The sequence below is a fragment of the Clinocottus analis genome, unplaced genomic scaffold, assembly GCF_023055335.1.
Source record: "Clinocottus analis isolate CAN_PGR_092001 unplaced genomic scaffold, fCliAna1.0.p SCAF_22, whole genome shotgun sequence".
NCBI classification, from domain to species: domain Eukaryota; kingdom Metazoa; phylum Chordata; class Actinopteri; order Perciformes; family Cottidae; genus Clinocottus; species Clinocottus analis.
In genome coordinates, this window is record NW_027175954.1 from 10,842,501 (window position 1) to 10,860,001 (window position 17,501).

The 17,501-nt window shown below is 42.8% G+C and overlaps 1 protein-coding gene across 5 annotated transcripts in view; it reads right to left on the minus strand.

Moving 5' to 3' along the window:
• Positions 1 to 15,359, minus strand: part of rgs12b (regulator of G protein signaling 12b) — a 39,849-nt gene extending 24,490 nt beyond the window's left edge. For 3 of the 5 annotated variants that reach the window (XM_068588877.1, XM_068588874.1, XM_068588878.1), the window contains exons 1-5: positions 15,249 to 15,359; positions 12,775 to 14,093; positions 12,266 to 12,505; positions 10,588 to 11,571; positions 5,818 to 5,937 (exon numbers count right to left, since the gene is read on the minus strand). In XM_068588877.1, the coding sequence (XP_068444978.1) occupies positions 5,818 to 5,937; positions 10,588 to 11,571; positions 12,266 to 12,505; positions 12,775 to 13,848 (2,418 nt within the window). In that variant the 5' untranslated portion in view covers positions 13,849 to 14,093; positions 15,249 to 15,359. Of the gene's footprint in view, positions 1 to 5,817; positions 5,938 to 10,587; positions 11,572 to 12,265; positions 12,506 to 12,774; positions 14,094 to 14,577; positions 14,710 to 15,090; positions 15,222 to 15,248 lie in introns of those variants that run through there. The other 2 variants (XM_068588875.1, XM_068588876.1) reach the window with 2 other exon arrangements.
• Positions 15,360 to 17,501: the final 2,142 nt, after the last annotated feature.

Consider the following 17,501-nt stretch of genomic DNA (forward strand, 5'->3'; position numbering starts at 1 on the left):
ACTGGATCAGCAGCCGTTTCAGAATCAACGGTCAAAGTTTGCTGCTCCATTAAGGAAGAGAGAAGTAATCCTCAGCGCTGCATGTGAAAGCTTTCTTCAGTACACATTGTCATCAGCTGTTGAATGTGTGTGTCCGTGTGCGTGTGCGTGTACGTGTGTGGGTGTGTGTGCATGTGTGTCATGCAGGAGACGAAGCGGCAAAGCTTTATGGTTTTCAAATGTCCAAACCGCTACAGACTGTCGCTAGATTCCCCTTCCTTCTTGCTCTCTCTCTCTCTCTCTGTCATCCCCCTCTTCCTCCTCCCTGCCTCTCTGCTCCCTCCCTTCCTTTTTCTCTGCTCTTCCACCCACCCTTCTATCATTCCTATTCCTCCCACACTGCTGTGGGTTGAGAGACACCCACATACACACACTCAGACAACTGCGGAGGCACGGCTGCAGAGGGAGACCCCTTGCCATTAAGGAACACACACCCACACATAAAATCAGCACAGAGTTCAATGCGCTTCTCTCGGTTCTCTCTGTCATCTGATTAGTATGCCACATGCATATCTGGAGCATGCAGAGTAAACTGACATTCATGACGAGTGGAGGGGGACAAAACATGGAGAAATAGATGCACCGAGTCATTCGCAATTATTTATCCTCGAGGAATCAGAGAAGACAGAGAGACAGAAAGAGCTCAACATTTTTGGGAAGGAGCACTTCCTGGACTCAAATAGAGTTTGCTTGATGTGCTTTTTGGATAAGGATACATGCAGACAGAAAAAAAAACACACTAAAACTCCAATGCACCCTCTGTTATACCATCAAAAATACACATTTGTATTGACCAAGTCATGGAAGACCTAAAAACAAACTTTGATGCAGTAAAGGAATTTTAATTATTTTAAAGAGAGTGCCCTCAAAAAAGGTATGTGGGGATAACAGGCAGATCCTGAGGTCGACAGCAATGATTGATATCTGTAGCTATGAATGTGCTGTGTACAACTGAACTAAGTATTAGCTGCATTCCTCGACATGCCTTGACCCACAGTGGAGGTACTCACTCTAACACCCCCTCCCACACACACACACCCTACCCGTCCTCCACTCGGCCAAGGGGTGAGGACAGCGGGTGAAGTACCACCTCCTTTAGCCCTGATAAATAACCAACAGAGCATGATACAGACAGGCGGCGACCGTATTCAATGTCGACCCTGCAGGAACACGATGTTTTCTGCTCTATGCCTCATCAGAATGTCACTTTAAAAATACTTTTGAAAAGTGTTTTAAAAGTACTCTCAAAAGATAATCAGGTCCTGTTTTAACATAATACTGTGGGAACTACAAACATAGTTCAATCATGTCTCCATTTCAAACTAATTCTAATTCCCAACTTGTTGAATACCTCCTTGGTTTACGCTCTAGGTACCCCTCAAGTGTTGTATCGGGGCGGGATGTCAATATACACGATGGTGTCCCTTCAAAATAAACATCTGAAGTTAGGGTTAAGTTTAGGAAACGATCATTAATCAATTAACAACCTGATGTGAAGTAAATCACATGACTCATGGGACAAACCTTGCACTATGACCATGAGTTTGAAAGACACCCACTTGTTTTAACCAAGTCAGACTCCTGTAACGTCTCCTATAAACTTCAGCTGAAAGTCAGAATGCATTTTGTACAGGACGAGGACTGGAACAGCTTTGTCCCCCATCTCCTTAATGGTGCAGTACCCGTTGGGGTGTGGGCATTCGAAGCAGGCCGATTACTTGGTGGTTGTCAAGAACCGCTCAAGAAAAAATTGACGCTCGTATGATTTTGTCCACAAATTGTTTAGTTGATTTAATTAACGTAAAAATGTGTTTCTCCACAAAGAATCACACAAAAGTACAAGTTTAAATATTGTGTCTACCAAAGATAAACTTCTTGGAAATAACATCAATAAAGCATTAAAAATTATGAATCAATTAAAGAACTCTTTGGAAGCAATTCAACCACCAAAGTAGGTCAGACGAACAGTTCTCGAGATATGGGACACAACCACAGACAGACAGAGAAAGATTGCTTCATCTTAAATTGTCATCATGTTAGGAAGGAAGCAACAGCCAGTATAGACACGAGGAACAATTACAGCCACCACAATATGCAAAAACAATCACACACATAAAAACACAAGCAAAAATTAAACCAAACATCTGCATTCAAGAGAAACTGCATAGTTGGGTGAAGTGTTCTTTTATCAATAAAATGTATACTTTTTTAGTAAGATTTACATTTTGATGGATTTAGCAACACCTGTGGTCACAGGGGCTTAATGCAAGTGCTTTTAATATTATAGGCACATTTCTCCATAAACAGATAACTGGATACGAATGAATAATCTGGAGGCAACTCGACAATATTTTGGTATGGGAAGTGTTCTTGTTTCTGTTTGTCCTCCACGTGGTATTGGCCAATCAGCTTTGAGCAGGTTACGGTTGTATGCAAGTCAACAGTCCATGTAAGTGACTGCATTTTAGCCGAAATGCAATCTCTGAACACATCACCTATATCGTCTCAAAACAATTGAGCTTTTTATCTGCTCGGCTAATTGGCTTTGTTAAAAATCGATCGTTGAGGTCATCTCGCAACTCCATTCTCGCGTCCCAATTTGCAAATCGGACTATAAACAATAACCAGCAAACAGAAGAGGAAGTCTTTGCCTGAATATCCGGAGTTCCACCAACGATGATGGAACCCTAGAAATACTTGGCGTCCTCTCCAGACAGATAGCTGTTGGGTTCTGAGGTTGATTTAGGCCAGACTCATTCAAAGTAACACATGTATCCATCATGGTACATGTGTAACCAGCAAGCATCCCTGTCAGAAAAGCAGCAACATTACAAAAACTCTTAAAACAAGCATTGCGCTGAATGTCAACAATGTCGCCCAAAACTAAACTATTGACCCAAAGAAGGAATGTACTTGAATACAGTGGAGCACCTACTGTGTTAAACACCACGCATCTTTTGCGTCTGTGTTGCCGGCATGTTATCTCAAATCATACACATTATGCTGATGTTGTTTTGAGTGAAAAAGAAAAAATGATGTAACGTGGATCTCCTTGACAGCAATATTGTGAAATATTTTTGTGAAAGGGGCTATTATGTGTAGACAGCTAAAAAGTGACTACAGTCAACACTTTTTATTTCATTAGGATGCATCACATTAGAGAGACAATTGAGAGAATATGTCTTCCTCCACCTGTCAGGGAGCTGCAACATAATGATAGGTAGCGATCAGCTCCGCAAATGGCTTACTGTGTGCACTGTTTGGCACTTATATGTGTGCATTCAACCTCTCAACTATGATTATCTGGGTCTAATTTAGAAAACAGCATACACAGGTGGGACCCACAATCACTTTGTTGTTCAGATTTTCACCGTCAAGGATCACTTCAAAATGATTTGTGTCAGCATACTTTGAAAAGCTATCCGGCTGTGAGGCTGCCATTTATTGGGTTGACAGTGGAGTTTAAAACAGATTTCTGAGGGTTTGAACATTAGTACTTTAAACAAAGTTGAGCAGATATTATTTAACAGCAGCCATGCTTTTACAACACGACAGATTAATCAGACAACTGAATTCCAGACACAAACAGCCTGACTTCCTTCCTCTCATTGCTGTCATAAGACATTGTCTGTCTGTCTGTGTGTGTCTGTGTGAGAGAGTGTGAAATGGTTAAGCTCTACAATCAGACTCATCACAAGATGAGCTGCAAGCCTCAAGCTCAGGCAGACAGACACACATACATACAGTACTTTTCACACAAACACACACACACTTCAGCCACATCATAAGCTACCATAGAAGCTTCAATGGCACAGCTAATGAGAATGGATGAGAATAGTGCATGTGTGTGTGTGTGTGTGTGTGTGTGTGTGTGTGTGTGTGTGTGTGTGTGTGTAATTATAGTGTAATCGTCCTAAGCGTATGCATGTGCGTGTGCATGCGGTCTATATACTCTGTGCTTTTGTGTTGAGGCCTCACTAACGAGGGGAATGTCAGTTTGTTGCTCATCAGAGCTCATTAGAATTGCAGGCTAACACTTCGAACCCCATTACCCCCCACCATCATCACCACACGAACACACACACACACACAGACAGACACACACACACACCAATCTCTCTCGCCTCTCCTCTCCCCTCACAACACAAAGCCCTTTCTGTTTGTGGACATTACAGCATAAGAAGCAAGAGAAAAAGGCCTAACGACCGGAAGAAAAAGGTAGAATGGAGGGGGTGATGAGGAGAAAAGAGGAGAGAAACGCTGCCATGGGATGGTCTGGCAGTGGCACAGAGAAAGATCTACACGCGCGCGCACACACACACACACACACACACACACACACACACACACACACACACACACACACACACACACACACACACACACACACACACACACACACACACACACACACACACACACACACAATGGTGGGCAATTCAAATTGCACTGGTACTCCCAATATCACCACCTGATGATGAATACTTTTTTTGTAATCATCTGTGTCATGATTAATAGAAAATGGATTTTTGGGTGGTGTTAAGTGCCTGTTTAACATTTGGACTGATAGTAGAACAAGGACATTCGCACAGCAGAATACAAAGTGGAACCCAATTCCTGCCAAGTGATCTGCAAATTGATTTTTCCTTTGAGTAACTTGATTAGATTTTATCATTAGAAAACCTCACACAGCTGCTTTAACTATAACAAAATGGATTTAATAGTTTAAGAAACAACATCTCCAACTTTAATCCAGCCAGGGACATATGAAGCATGTGACTCCCAGTCTCACTCCCTTTGGTTCCATATTTGCTGTCTCTAACAACTGGGCTGTCCAATGAAGGAAATATGCCAAAAATGTATAAAAGAAAAATACTACTTGAACGACAGTAATGGATGTGGTTATCTGCTCCCATGGAGCCTCAGTAGCCACTAAACGGCGGAAACATTTAGCTTTCTTCTGATCTCTATCTTATAGGACCAAAACTACAGTTATGAATTGTGGTCAGCATGTTCCACTCAGTTTTTTACTCCATTTAAGAAAAAAAATGAAGTAATTTTGACTAAAAACCCAATGAAGATAAATATAACCTTGTGCAAACCTACGCCTTGTCTGAAGGGCATTTGCAGTTGTAGCCGTAACACCATGTCTGAATGTCAGCGGTCTATTGTATTGTTCCTGCCTGAGTACTAGAACAGCAACCTCTTTAGAAAATGCTGTACTAAATAGGCATATTGTAATTATGAAACTCATGGCTCTCAAATGACTGGATACCAGGTCATTTCTTGCAGCTAAAATGAGAGCATAAGTCGAATTCTTGCAGTAGTGTGAACATACTGCCCCCAGTGAGCAGAATATAAAATACTTCAGCACCTAAAATGATAGAAACATGCATCAATTAGTAGCTAAGCTCAATTAATGTTAGGAAATGCCATAGTATCAAAACCTCACTGCAGTCATAGTCCAGATCCATAAATACCAGCCTGTAAATGTCTGTTTGCTCTTTCTATACACTGACTAAGTCCATGACTGTGTGTATGTTGCCATGGCGATATGAGAAGAGGGCTCAGTGTGCCATGGGAAGATGTATGATGCGCATGAGCTGCTATTATTAGAGACGGGTGGTGCTGGTGTGGCTCAAATGTGACAATTATACAGTGGTCAGTCTGAGCTTTCGCTGCAATAACACTCAACACTTTGTTGGCAGATGTACTACAGTGTACTACTGTGTGTGTGTGTGTGTGTGTGTGTGTGTGTGTGTGAGAGAGAGCTCCTACCCCCAGGTCATCAAGAGAGCGGGCCATGCTGAGACGTTTTGAGCGTCCAAAGGAGCGCCTGGCCGAGGAGCGTTGGGGGAGAGGAGGGAAGCCCATGGTGAGACCTCTGAACCGACCACCCTGAGGAAAGAAAATATACACATGTTCAGTTCACATGTAACAAATAATAAAGTAATAAAGTACACACAGGTGGAGGTGGCAGTAGCCATAAAATCAGAGAAGCGCGCTGGTGACGAGGTTGCTCGTCCTAATTCCTTGACCAGGAAACAGCGAAAGAGAGGTCGTAATAGTGTGAATGTATAGAACTGAATGCGTCTCAAGATGCAGCAAACAATATCTACTTAACTTGAAATAATTAAACAAAACTGATGGACAGAAGCTTCCTCGCTGGTCTGAGCTATTGCAAGTTATCCATCACCCTCTCTCTCCTCAAATCTTCTGTCACTCCTCACTTTAATTAGCAAACAATCAAATGACAACATAAGAATTATAAGAATATAAGAATGAAAGAGCTCCAAAATTAACTAGCTGATATTAGCTTATAGCCGATAAATCAGAACCGACTTATAGGTTTGATGATCATTAACAAGTACTTTAGCACAGAAATGCCAAAAAGATGTTTAGGGTTGAAAAGTGTCTCCATTGCGGTTTGTCCATCAGACAATACTAAGGTTCATAGTTTGAATCATTGTAAAAATGCTGTAGCCATGCAGAAGATATCTTCGTTCCAGTAATAATAATTTGAATTAACAATAAAAATGTGTATGTTATGTGTTTACATACAGAAAGAAGGAATAGTTAACGATATATCATTATCAAATATTAATATTAGCAACCACAAACAACCTATAATATGGAAACTTAAAAACAGTGTAAGCATGTAAACACTAAATCATTTTGTAACAGACCACTAACACTGGTTTGTGTGTTTGTGTGTGTGAGGATAGAAATTACAGCAAATATAATTTTTTATTTTAATAAAGACACAGCATGCAGATAGTATTACACAATTTGTGCAGCTTCGCCCGAGGCTCTCTTCTGTTACACTTGCATGTCTAGTCAAGAAGAGTTTCTCTTTTTCCACTTAAATGTTACATTCCACATGTTATGTGCAGGCATGTACAGTCCTGTGCTTTTTGCTCACAGTGCCAGTTCTTTAGTCAACCCCTCTCTTACAATGCCAAACACAGAGAAACACACACTGACACACAAACGGGATGGATGTAACGACAACAACACCTATAGAGTTGAATCTGAGGCGGTAGTATGTTGTGCTCTTCAATTGGATTGCATTACAGGTTTTTAGGTGGTTTTATTACTGTCTTTACTTAATGTACTTCCGTTAATTAATGATAATATTTTAAAAAGCATGTATGCATAAGATGGTTCAGCAATTTTGTAAGTACTAGTGCAGTGAAACCTCACTAACTGGAGTCAAGTAATGACTTGCCAGCTGTTACATGGTGCCATAAATGGTGGCATAAAATGAGAGCATGAGAAAATTAGTCACAGAGTCATCAAGATTTATTGTCCAAAGCCATCTGAAAATGATGTAACCACGCTGCATAGTGCTGTAAACCAAAGAGACGAAGCAACGAAGCCTCGCGTTGCTTTCACAAGTCGACAATTAGCCGTTTAACATCTGGTGTCCTTTCGTCTTGAGAGACAACGAAAAAATGTGGTTTCTTTCCTCTCACAAATGGCATTTAGTGAATCTCCTCAAACCGTGGCCGAGTGGATATGTCAGAGAACCCAAGCTGAATAATGAGTAATTAATCCATGCTAACAAGCTCTAGAGGCCAAACTGTGACACAAGTTGAATCGGACCGGCTGATTAGAAGCAGGTCTTGTCAGCGTTCCATCAGAAGATGGCCAGTGGCGTTGCCTAGATACTGAGGCAAGCCTGTGTGTGTGTACGTGTGTGCGTGCGTGCGTGTGTACGTGTGTGCGTACGTGTGTGTGTGCGTGTGTGCGTGCGTGCGGCCAATAAAACAGATTTGAACACTTACATATGTGGACACAGACATCCTGACATGACCTCTGTTTCACCTGTCATCAATTAAACTTGTTAATATTTGCAATCGCAATGAAGCATGCAAGTAATAGAAAGGTTTTATGAGAGATGCTGAGATTTTGGTTAAAGAGGAAATGATAAAGTGTTAATTTTACTTGTTTTGTGTGTGGTTGCACAAGAGCATCGACAGAAAAACATCTGAACGCACAAACGCTCAGAATCAATGTCACAGAAAAGAGAGACCCTTCCTGTTTACAACAGCACAGCTGTCAACACAAAAAACAAAGACGTATTTCTTGTAAAAAAAAAAAAAGAAAGAAAGAAAAGAAAACACAACTGCAGTATAATAGGCTGAAATGTCCCAAGGCTTTAAAGTCAACACAGTTAAGTTATTTTTTAAATTGTAGAATGCATACAAAATGCAATGATAACAGTCACATTTCAAGAGGCAGCCTTTAACTGCCTGTTTGTGTCTGTATTAAGTAGCTTGTATTCCCAGACTTTAATCCAGAGTCCAGACTTTTAATTTATGTGTGTCTGGTGAGTGAAATGTTGATTATGTGACTGTTTTTTTTTTTTCACATTTGCAGTCGTATTTAATCATAAACTAGCCACAGCGCTGTTGTTACTGCTGCACCTGGGGCTGCTGGTGCTTCTCCCCGCGGCCTCTCCTTGGCACGGATAGAGGTTGCTGCCGCTGCAGCTGTGCTGCAATGTCATGTCTGCACTGTGCAGGGTCAGTGTGGCGGTTTTGTTGATAGATTTGGACAACATGCATTGTTGTTGACCTGACGGGTTGTGCTCTCTCCTTGCTGTGCTGGCCCTCATCGGGTGCATTTCCTCCACTGTAGTGTGCCACAACCGGCTTTAGGTCGGCTTGGAAAGACTCAGGCCGAAGGTGGCACGCCGGCTCCGGTCGCGTGCTTTAGAGCCGCCCATGCCTGGACCTCGCCGCTTCCCGGGGCCGTGGACTATGTGCTTGCTGTGACTCGGCCCACGTAAAGGGCGTCAGGGGTCTGCGGCGCTCTCGGCAACCCACCCGACCCGTCTTGAAACACGGATCAAGGAGTCTACCGCACGCGCGAGTCAGAGGAAATAAATCAAAAACATGTTTGTGTTGTGGACAGATAGCCTTCAAGTTCCAAGGAACTTCCAAAATGGATGTATAGTTATTTTTATGAAAACCGAAATTAGCTTCCCATGGACAGTCATGTGAGTGCAGGGGGCTGATGGAGGTTTAGATAGTGAAACAGTGCCCCCAAGTGGGAAAATCTATCAACAATACAAATCTATGTATATGCACAACACTGTGCATCCCCCATATACAAGCATAAACAAGTCAATTCTCACACTTAAATATTCAATGCTTTTTCTTTTTTTAAAAATGAAAAACAGAAGAACTGCTCATCAACACAGCAAAGTTAAATTTGTCACACCTGAATCAGCATTTCATTTTGATCGGTAATCACGGCTTATCATGTCGGCAGTAACCTCCAATATTCTGTGTCTCCAGTCTGGGGACATTGTTCAGAGGGGTTAACCTCCATCTTCCTGTCACTGTCAGCCTCTCCTCTGGCCCTGGCCTCGTAAACACTTCCTCCGATTGTCCCCTGGGACCCTGCCCACCACAAGTATTACTGGGGGGGGGAAGCACCAGCCTCCTTTACTATAAAGGACCCAAGAGTCTTTCCTTTGTTCTGGTATGTAAATGTTGACAATGCTACGGTTTCCTTAATACTTCTCTGCAGAGAGGTTAATGCAGAAGGAATCCAGTAAGGCAGGCTATATCTGACACTCTTTGTCTGAATCTCTTCTTCTCTATTGTCTGCAAACAATCAACAACCAGTAAATATTATACTGAACATGTCTGAGTATTTTGAAAAGCGCTAAATGAAAAAAATAAAAATAAATTATAATAATGTATCCAACTGTAAATTAATCTTAGTTGGAAGTGTTGATTTACTTGTCCCTTTACTAATGTAACTATGTGGTTTACATCTATTTAATATTCATATGTAAGAAAATGCTTGAACTAAATCAAACAAACCCTAAAACTCTTTACGATGACTTCGGAAGCCTGCCGTGCTGTTAAGAGTCTCATTACGGTGGGAAACAGGTGGTTTTCAGGTGAAGGCAGATGTCCGGCTAGTGCATAATACATGATCTGATACTGGAGCAGTGGGGATAAATAACTTATCAATCTACTTGTACTAACTCTGGGTAAAGCGCCAACTGAGGTGCTCACATTATTCAATATAGTAAAGGGATGGTGCTGTACTCGTAGAGTGAACACGCTTCTTTACATCTTTTAAAACCACTGGAAAGTTGTACTTTTCTGAGGGAAAGAGAAACTTCATTTAAGGACCAAATAAGTAAAATGCGAGGCCTTGAGGTGAATAGGTTGAGAATGCAATGGGGCACAGTAGAATGAAAACAGATGGATTTATAGCCTCAATAAACTGTAGTCTTGGACACACTCTCGTCAGAGTAAATTTCCACAGCAGGGGAGTGTTATGGGGGAAGCTACCTGCTGCCCGAGCTTCTCATCTCATGGTCAGTTTTAACACAAGTCCTCTAAAAGCCCACCGCCCACCAGCTCAGACAGCATAACACATTAATGAATGCAGTATTGTAAGAATGGGCTGAAAATGGGGATTCCCAATGAGTAAAATACATGAGCAGCATGAAATCCCCCCCAAAATAGGGTATTACTTATAAGTTCATGTTGATGTTTTTTTTTTTAATCAAAAACTTACCTTTTTCTCTTCCTCTTTTGCATTCCCTCGTTTCTTCCCTTTTTCTCCTCTCTCTGCTCCCGCTCTCTCCCCGGCACCGAATAGCTTCTTTGCCCACTCATCTTTCTGAACAGCCAGCCGGTGGGTGTGGGAATGGGGCTGTGGCGGAGGAGGTTGGCTCCCTCCAGGTGGTGGCAGGTGGTCCCCGGGTGCCAGTGGGGCCCGGTAGCGGTCGGCCGGGATCTTGTTCATGGGTGGAGGCAGGGTGCTGCAGTTAGCTGATGACCATCCGTCGGTGGATTCGGCATAGGACTCCTGATCGCTGCTTAGGCCTTGGAGGTGGCTGTGGTGGTGCTGCTGACGCCAGTCTCTCAGCACATGGACTGGTAGCCACCGCTGCAGCTCTACCCCTGTACCAACTCCTCCACCCCCTCTCTTTTCTCCTCCCCCCACAGCTCCTCCCCGCTTCCCTGGGGAGTAGTGGTGTGGGTGGACTCCTCGAGAGTGCCTGCTGGAGACATCGGGATGAGCCGAGGCGAGAGGGTGAGGGAGGTCAGCCAGGTGTGGCTCGTGACGGTAGTGGCCATTTCTAAGAGCTGGCAGAGGAGGAGGAGGAGCTGAATGAGGGGCTGCAGCTCCAAGGGTGGGGCTCCAGGCCTGCTGGGACGAAGGTGGGCTGTCCCAGTGGCGTGGCCCAGAGACGTGGTTGTGGTTTGAAGGACCTCCGAGATCTACTAAAAGCACTCTGTTGCTTTTCTCTTCTGGTAAAAAGTTGCCGATCCCGCTGTCGCTATTGCTGCTGGTGCTGTGGTTCTGCTGGGCGTCGTTGTCTGGATCATGGAAGGCCCGGGCACGGACGCCCTCTATGTTGTCCCCCATGTCCCGGTAGAGGACGGAAACAAACTGGAGGAGCGGCTGTGAACTAGGCGGGAACTCCAGACAGCCTCCTGTGTCTGGGTCGGGAGTGCACTCAAAGCCAAACCTCCTCGCTACACCTAAATGGACCTGAGGAGAAAACAGTCACCATGGAAGTGTCTGCTGATGGGATCAACATTTTCCACAATGTACAGCACTTGAAAAATGTTTTAATTATTGCGAGCGGTTTCTACTTACAGGCAATGTAGCTGTTAAAATACTGAATGTCTGACTGATTGGCAGCACTTACTCTAGATTAAATGAATTTCAGATTTTCGGCAAAACAATCAAAGATTAGCAGTAAGGACTTGATATTAAACTTTATATTTGGTATTACTTAACTCTAAAGACTGATATTGTTTTCATTTTAAAAATAATTAAGATGTTTTATAGTTTATTTATAGTGTATTCAGTCTTCAATTTTACATTGCTGCATATTGAGAAATGTTGCATAGTTTGTCTAATAAAAAGAAAACTATATTTAAATTCTACTACAAGAGGTATTTAAAAAAAAAAAAAAGAGTATTGCTTTGATGTCATTACCAAAGCTACGGTGTTGAATTGACACCACTACCAAAAGTCTTTTCCTACTATTTCTGCCTTGATGAAGACCTTGAGAGGTTGAAACCGGTTGGCATTTCCAACAAATACTAAATACAGACAATATTAGAACTTTCCGGTTCTTGCACCCATTGCCTAAACAACATCTTTTTTTGGTGTTTTTTTTTGTGTTGCATCCCAAAGAGCAATGTAATAATGTTACAAATAAATTTGTTATTCATACCTGGTGGTGACAGAGATCTGGATCCACGATGAACACGTGACAGGAAGTCCTCAAACTGCCCTCTTCATCTCGTCCATTGCTGAAGTGACAGTCGTCGTGGTCGTCTGTGGCCTGCATTGTGACTAGTCCAAAGAATCGACGGTCATCGGGACAACAGGCGCTGAAGGCTAGTTTCTCTGCAGGATAGGTGGCCAGAACCTGACCTCTGTCACAGCAAAGACGCACGCTGTCGTGCATGACCTGGTAGGATATAGTTAACACATATTAAAATGCAATACCAGGGAGAATACAGATAATCCCAGATACCAGACATCTTTAAAAACGACATAACATACTTTTGCAGTATTTGTTATGTTAAAATAAAGTAATCTTGTCATTTATTTTTCAGTTTTACAGTACTCAAACTGTTAATGGGTATGATCAAATTGTATCTGAGCTTTTTACTGAATAAAAAATATATAGTATACAAATTATCAGCATCAAATAGTTCACAAAACATCCAATCGCACCTTCATAAGAACCAGCGAGTGGATCTTTTGCTCAGCCCGAAGGCGCCTCATGCTGCATCTGATGGCTTGCAGGCTGTCACTCTCCAAGCTCGTCCCTATGGAGGCCAGCTCAATGGAACCAAGATAGCCAACGATCATGCCCACATTGAGGATGCCCTCGCTGGGTTCCAGGCCCAAGTCTCCCACATCCAAGTCTTGCTCTTGCTCATGTTGTTGGAGGTGGAGATGACGGAAGTCTGCGTCCAGGAAGACTGAGTCGTCATTCAGAACTTGGGCCATCTCCTCCTCAGAGAGCAGGTTGGGGTTGCTCTGGGAACGAGAGGCGTTCTGATACAGAGGGAACTCTGGCTCAGACAGCGGCCGCGGCTTTGATGATGAGCTGGGTCCTGGTCTGTCCTTGTCTGAGCTGCTGGAGGACTGACTGGAGTTCTCAAAGATCATGTTAAAAATTCCTCCGGACTGCAGCTCTGCCACAACCTTCTCTGCCCTGTTGATGCCCAGCTGTTTAGAATCCAGTTTGGGTTTGTACCAGCCCCCACGGGCACCAGAGCCTGACCTGCTGTTATTGTTGTTGTTAACACTGTTATCATAGAAACCATCCAACTCATCATCACTCGAGCATGAGTCCAGGTAAGATGCTGCCATCGTGTTGCTGCTCTGGTGACGACTTGCGGTAGTGCGTTGGTGGTGATGGGGCCGCCTGTGACGTTCTCCTTCGGCGATGACCAGTTTCAAGACACCAGAGCAGCGGCCGATTAGTTTGACCACATCTTCATGCGACGCCTTGGAGACATTGATGTCATTGACGGAGAGAATGTGGTCTCCTGAACGCAGACCTACATAGTCTGCCGGGCTGCCTTTTAGGATGCAGCTGAGGACACATGGACCTTGGCCCGCGAGTGTAAAGCCATACCCTGATCTTCCTCTCGCCACCTCCACAGCCCGGATACGACCCTGCTGCATAGAGGAGGGTGTTAGTGGAGGCTGGGGCAACCCGCTTCCACCACAGGGGCGTCTTTTGGATGACGCATCCACTTGCCTGAACATTTTGCCAGGGTACTTCCTCTTGTCCATTTATTCAGTGAGTTTCAATTAGTCATTATACATCCCTGGGCTCTGCTCAAGCAGGGACTCAGGGCAGGTCTGTCTTCTTGTCAAACTGCTATGCTGTCAAGCTGCTACGAAAAAGTGAGTAGCGGTTTGAAATGCAGCAGAGGGGTGAAAGATTTTCCTCACTTCTGGCACAGTCTTGCTACTGTAGTATTCCCATCCTGGTGTCACTCTCTTTCTCTCTCTCTCCAATTCACAGGTTCAGTTACCTGCAGCACAACAGAAGTCAAGTCACAAGAGCCCTTTCCTCCTTCACATGCTTTGCTCTCCTTACCCATCATACTTCATTTTCGACACATATATTAAACATGCTTTCTAATCTGTATGGCAGATTAAGGACTCCATTCAGTTGGACAATTCTAAATGTCAAAAGAAAGCATGAAAGTATGGCAGTATTGATAGTTAATATCGCATTGTACCATTGAGCATTGAAGTACACACAGCCACACCTGTGCAGGGTGGAGTCAGTGACGCTTTGTCCAATAGGACGAGTGTTATTTAAACAAGAGGCGTTTTTTTGTACCTGGCAGGCATGCAGGTGAAATTAGACGAAGCCACAACTAACTTTGGGGTAGCTGACTTTTAACTTCGCTTGTTATCAACGTGGACTATGGCTTTCCTCTGAGTTAAAGGGTTATTGTTTTTTCTAAATAGTCTCAGGCATTCACTAATAAACCGTAAAGAATAAATTACCGTGAGCGGAGGTTCGCTGTTACTGTTAGCTTTGTTAGCTACAAATGCTAGTAGAGCGACTCGTTGGCACTAAGTTACAATGCTCGCTTTTGAGAGACATTAACAGCGTTGTAGTATCACTTTACGTTTGGACATGTGCATGCTTTGTTTCTGACAATTCACGAAAGTTATAAAAAAAAAAGTTTCTCGCTCTGACTCGCTGTTCAGAGTGCACCCACCCGTGCTTAACTCGTAGTCCCGCCCCCCTACATCTAGTTTTTTGGAATGTCGGTCCGTAACTATGGGGACGACGGTGTACACATACTTCTACATCCCGCCATTGGTTGCACGAACTGTCACTCAGACCGCGAACAGTTATGTGGATAAATTGACAAAAGTTAGTTTGAGAAATCACAAATAAAAGTATCAACAGTAGCACATTCCACAGGTGTCAAACCCCGGCGCCACGAGCTCTGGCGTCTGACTCGGCTGTTGTAATTAATGGACGTCATAATGTTGAATAAATCTTTTTACCATGAACGAGAAAGCAAACGGCAACAGCTGGGCAGTTTACGTCTGAGTGGTAAAGCGGGGATAGTCGAGTAAAAGGTGGATGCAGCTTCTCTTCTAATGTTCCCACAGAGATGGTCGCTCCCGCGGGTTCACCTCGGGGAGATTGAAACACGACTTACGTGTCGGCGTCCGACGCGGCGATGCTGCTCGGGGCAGTGTCCATAGTTTGGTAACTAAGGGCTATTTAGGTAAACTCGGAGACGATGGGTAAACAAAAGAAAAGGCTGCACCATCTGGCGAAGTAGCCTTAAGAGGAGGAGGACTGGAGGAGAGGGAGGTGTGTTTGGAGTGGGCAGCGGAGGGGGTTGGTCAGAGCTGGGAGACTTCACTTCAAGCAGCGTAATGGAGAAAATACATTTAAAAGTTGGATTTTACACTGTATTAACTACATATAGGCACATTTACTCTCACCGTGGTCTATCTGGGAGGTGTTTCGACAGCTGAACAGTGGGATGAGTCTGTCTTGTATTGGGGGGTTAAAGTCCTTCAACTGTACTAACACTTATACAACTTGTAAAGCACCTGCCACTTTAAAGTAAAACAGATGTTTATTGTGCCAGTGGATTAAGAAATCTGCTACAGCAAGACATCTGCATGTCTGATTGAAAAGTGTTATTGCAGTGCTTTACTTTAATTTGAATTTAAAACTAGAGATAATACCAACTACATACAGCACAACACATGCATGCACACTCACACACCTGTTAAATTACGTATACATCTCTTTTTTAGCTTCAAAATGTTAATGTCGCAATAAAAAGATCCTCAACATTGTCAGGAAAGGAGTTGATTTTCATTTCATAATCTGTTCAGCTTTTGGCTACTTCCATGGTTTTAGTTTGTGTTGCTTAGTGTTCTTCATACAAACAGCATTATAAACCTTTTGTAGCTACAATTCAACAATAAAAGCCATGTAATGGCTGTGCCATCGTGATTTCAGCTCAGTGCTTCATGAACCATATGGCATATGTCAAGTAATCCAGTTAATACCTTTTAATCATGAAAAGCACCCATCTTAATGGGTGTTGTAAAACAAGAGCAACATATGTTATCATACAGTGTAGTGTATAAAATGAAATTAAAGCCTGGCTGAGAAAAGGAAATTGTAAAAAATCCAATAACTTGATTATGTCAGAGGTTTTTTTTAAGAGTTGCAGTTGAAAGTCTGGTGAAAGGATTCAAATAAAATATGCATGTTAGTAAATCCTGAATCTTCTCTCAGCTTGACCATTGTTGCCTGTGAATCTAAATGATATCAACATCTTGTTATTTTCAACAGAGAGGAAGAGGAGGCACAGTGTGTGTCCTCACAGGTTGATTGTGTTAGAGACACATTGAATTCTGTGTGCTGTGCAGCACCTTTAACTGAAAACACATCCACCCTCTACTAGTTTGCCGTCATATAGTAGTTAAAGCTGCATTTCTTTTACTCTCCTGAAGAAAGTCATACAATTCACAAAAACTTTAAACTTCTTTAAATAATTTATTGATGTAACAGCTTATATGCAGTGATTATCTCTTGGAAATATTGAAATACAATTTTTATTTTTTATTTTTTTTACAGACTATTGTTAGAAAAAGACATTAAGGAGGCTCTACAGTCGTTATTGGGCATCCAGACAATGAACTGAAGGGGATCACATAATTCTGTCCTATTCCCACCATCAAAATCATTGTATAAATCAGTTGTGCTCACGAAACGTTCTAGAAAAGGGAAACAGAGGTATTATTTGAACGCCAAACAACAACATACTAATTGAAAGAGGAAACAAAATAAACCACATTCTCAGCTTTTTCATTAGGGCAAAATCAATAACCATACTATCTTCTGAGCTGCTTGTTCTGGAAGGAGGGAAAATTAAGTCTTAAAGAGAAGCATGTTAAATCAGTTGAACATGACCTCCACGCCCATTTCTCAAAACCACAAAAGACATTCTGAGTAATCGCATTACCCCCTGCGGGGCTCCCCAGTCAATCTTTTGCTCTTCTTATGCCTGGGTGAAAAGAATAGTCCACTTCATCCGGTTGTGGGATTATTGCCTTTAACTTTGTAAGTTAAGTACTGCAAAAAAAGAGAGAAAGAACAGGGTTCAGTCATCCTCGGTTTCTTTTCTCGCCATACAAATTCAAACTGACTTTGAAAACACTGTTGATCTGCGCAAAACAGGACTCATTTGGGCCCACTTAATCTACTTCAGGGAGGCCTCACAATGGAATTTTAATGACAGCTGCAGATTCATTCATTTATTGAGTGAAGACATTATTTTGACATGATCAAAAGGAAGCCAGTCACATTGCTCTGAACGGTGGAAAGTGGTAACATATTGAGCATACAAATGACTGATGTTTTTACTTTGATGCACTGTTGGACT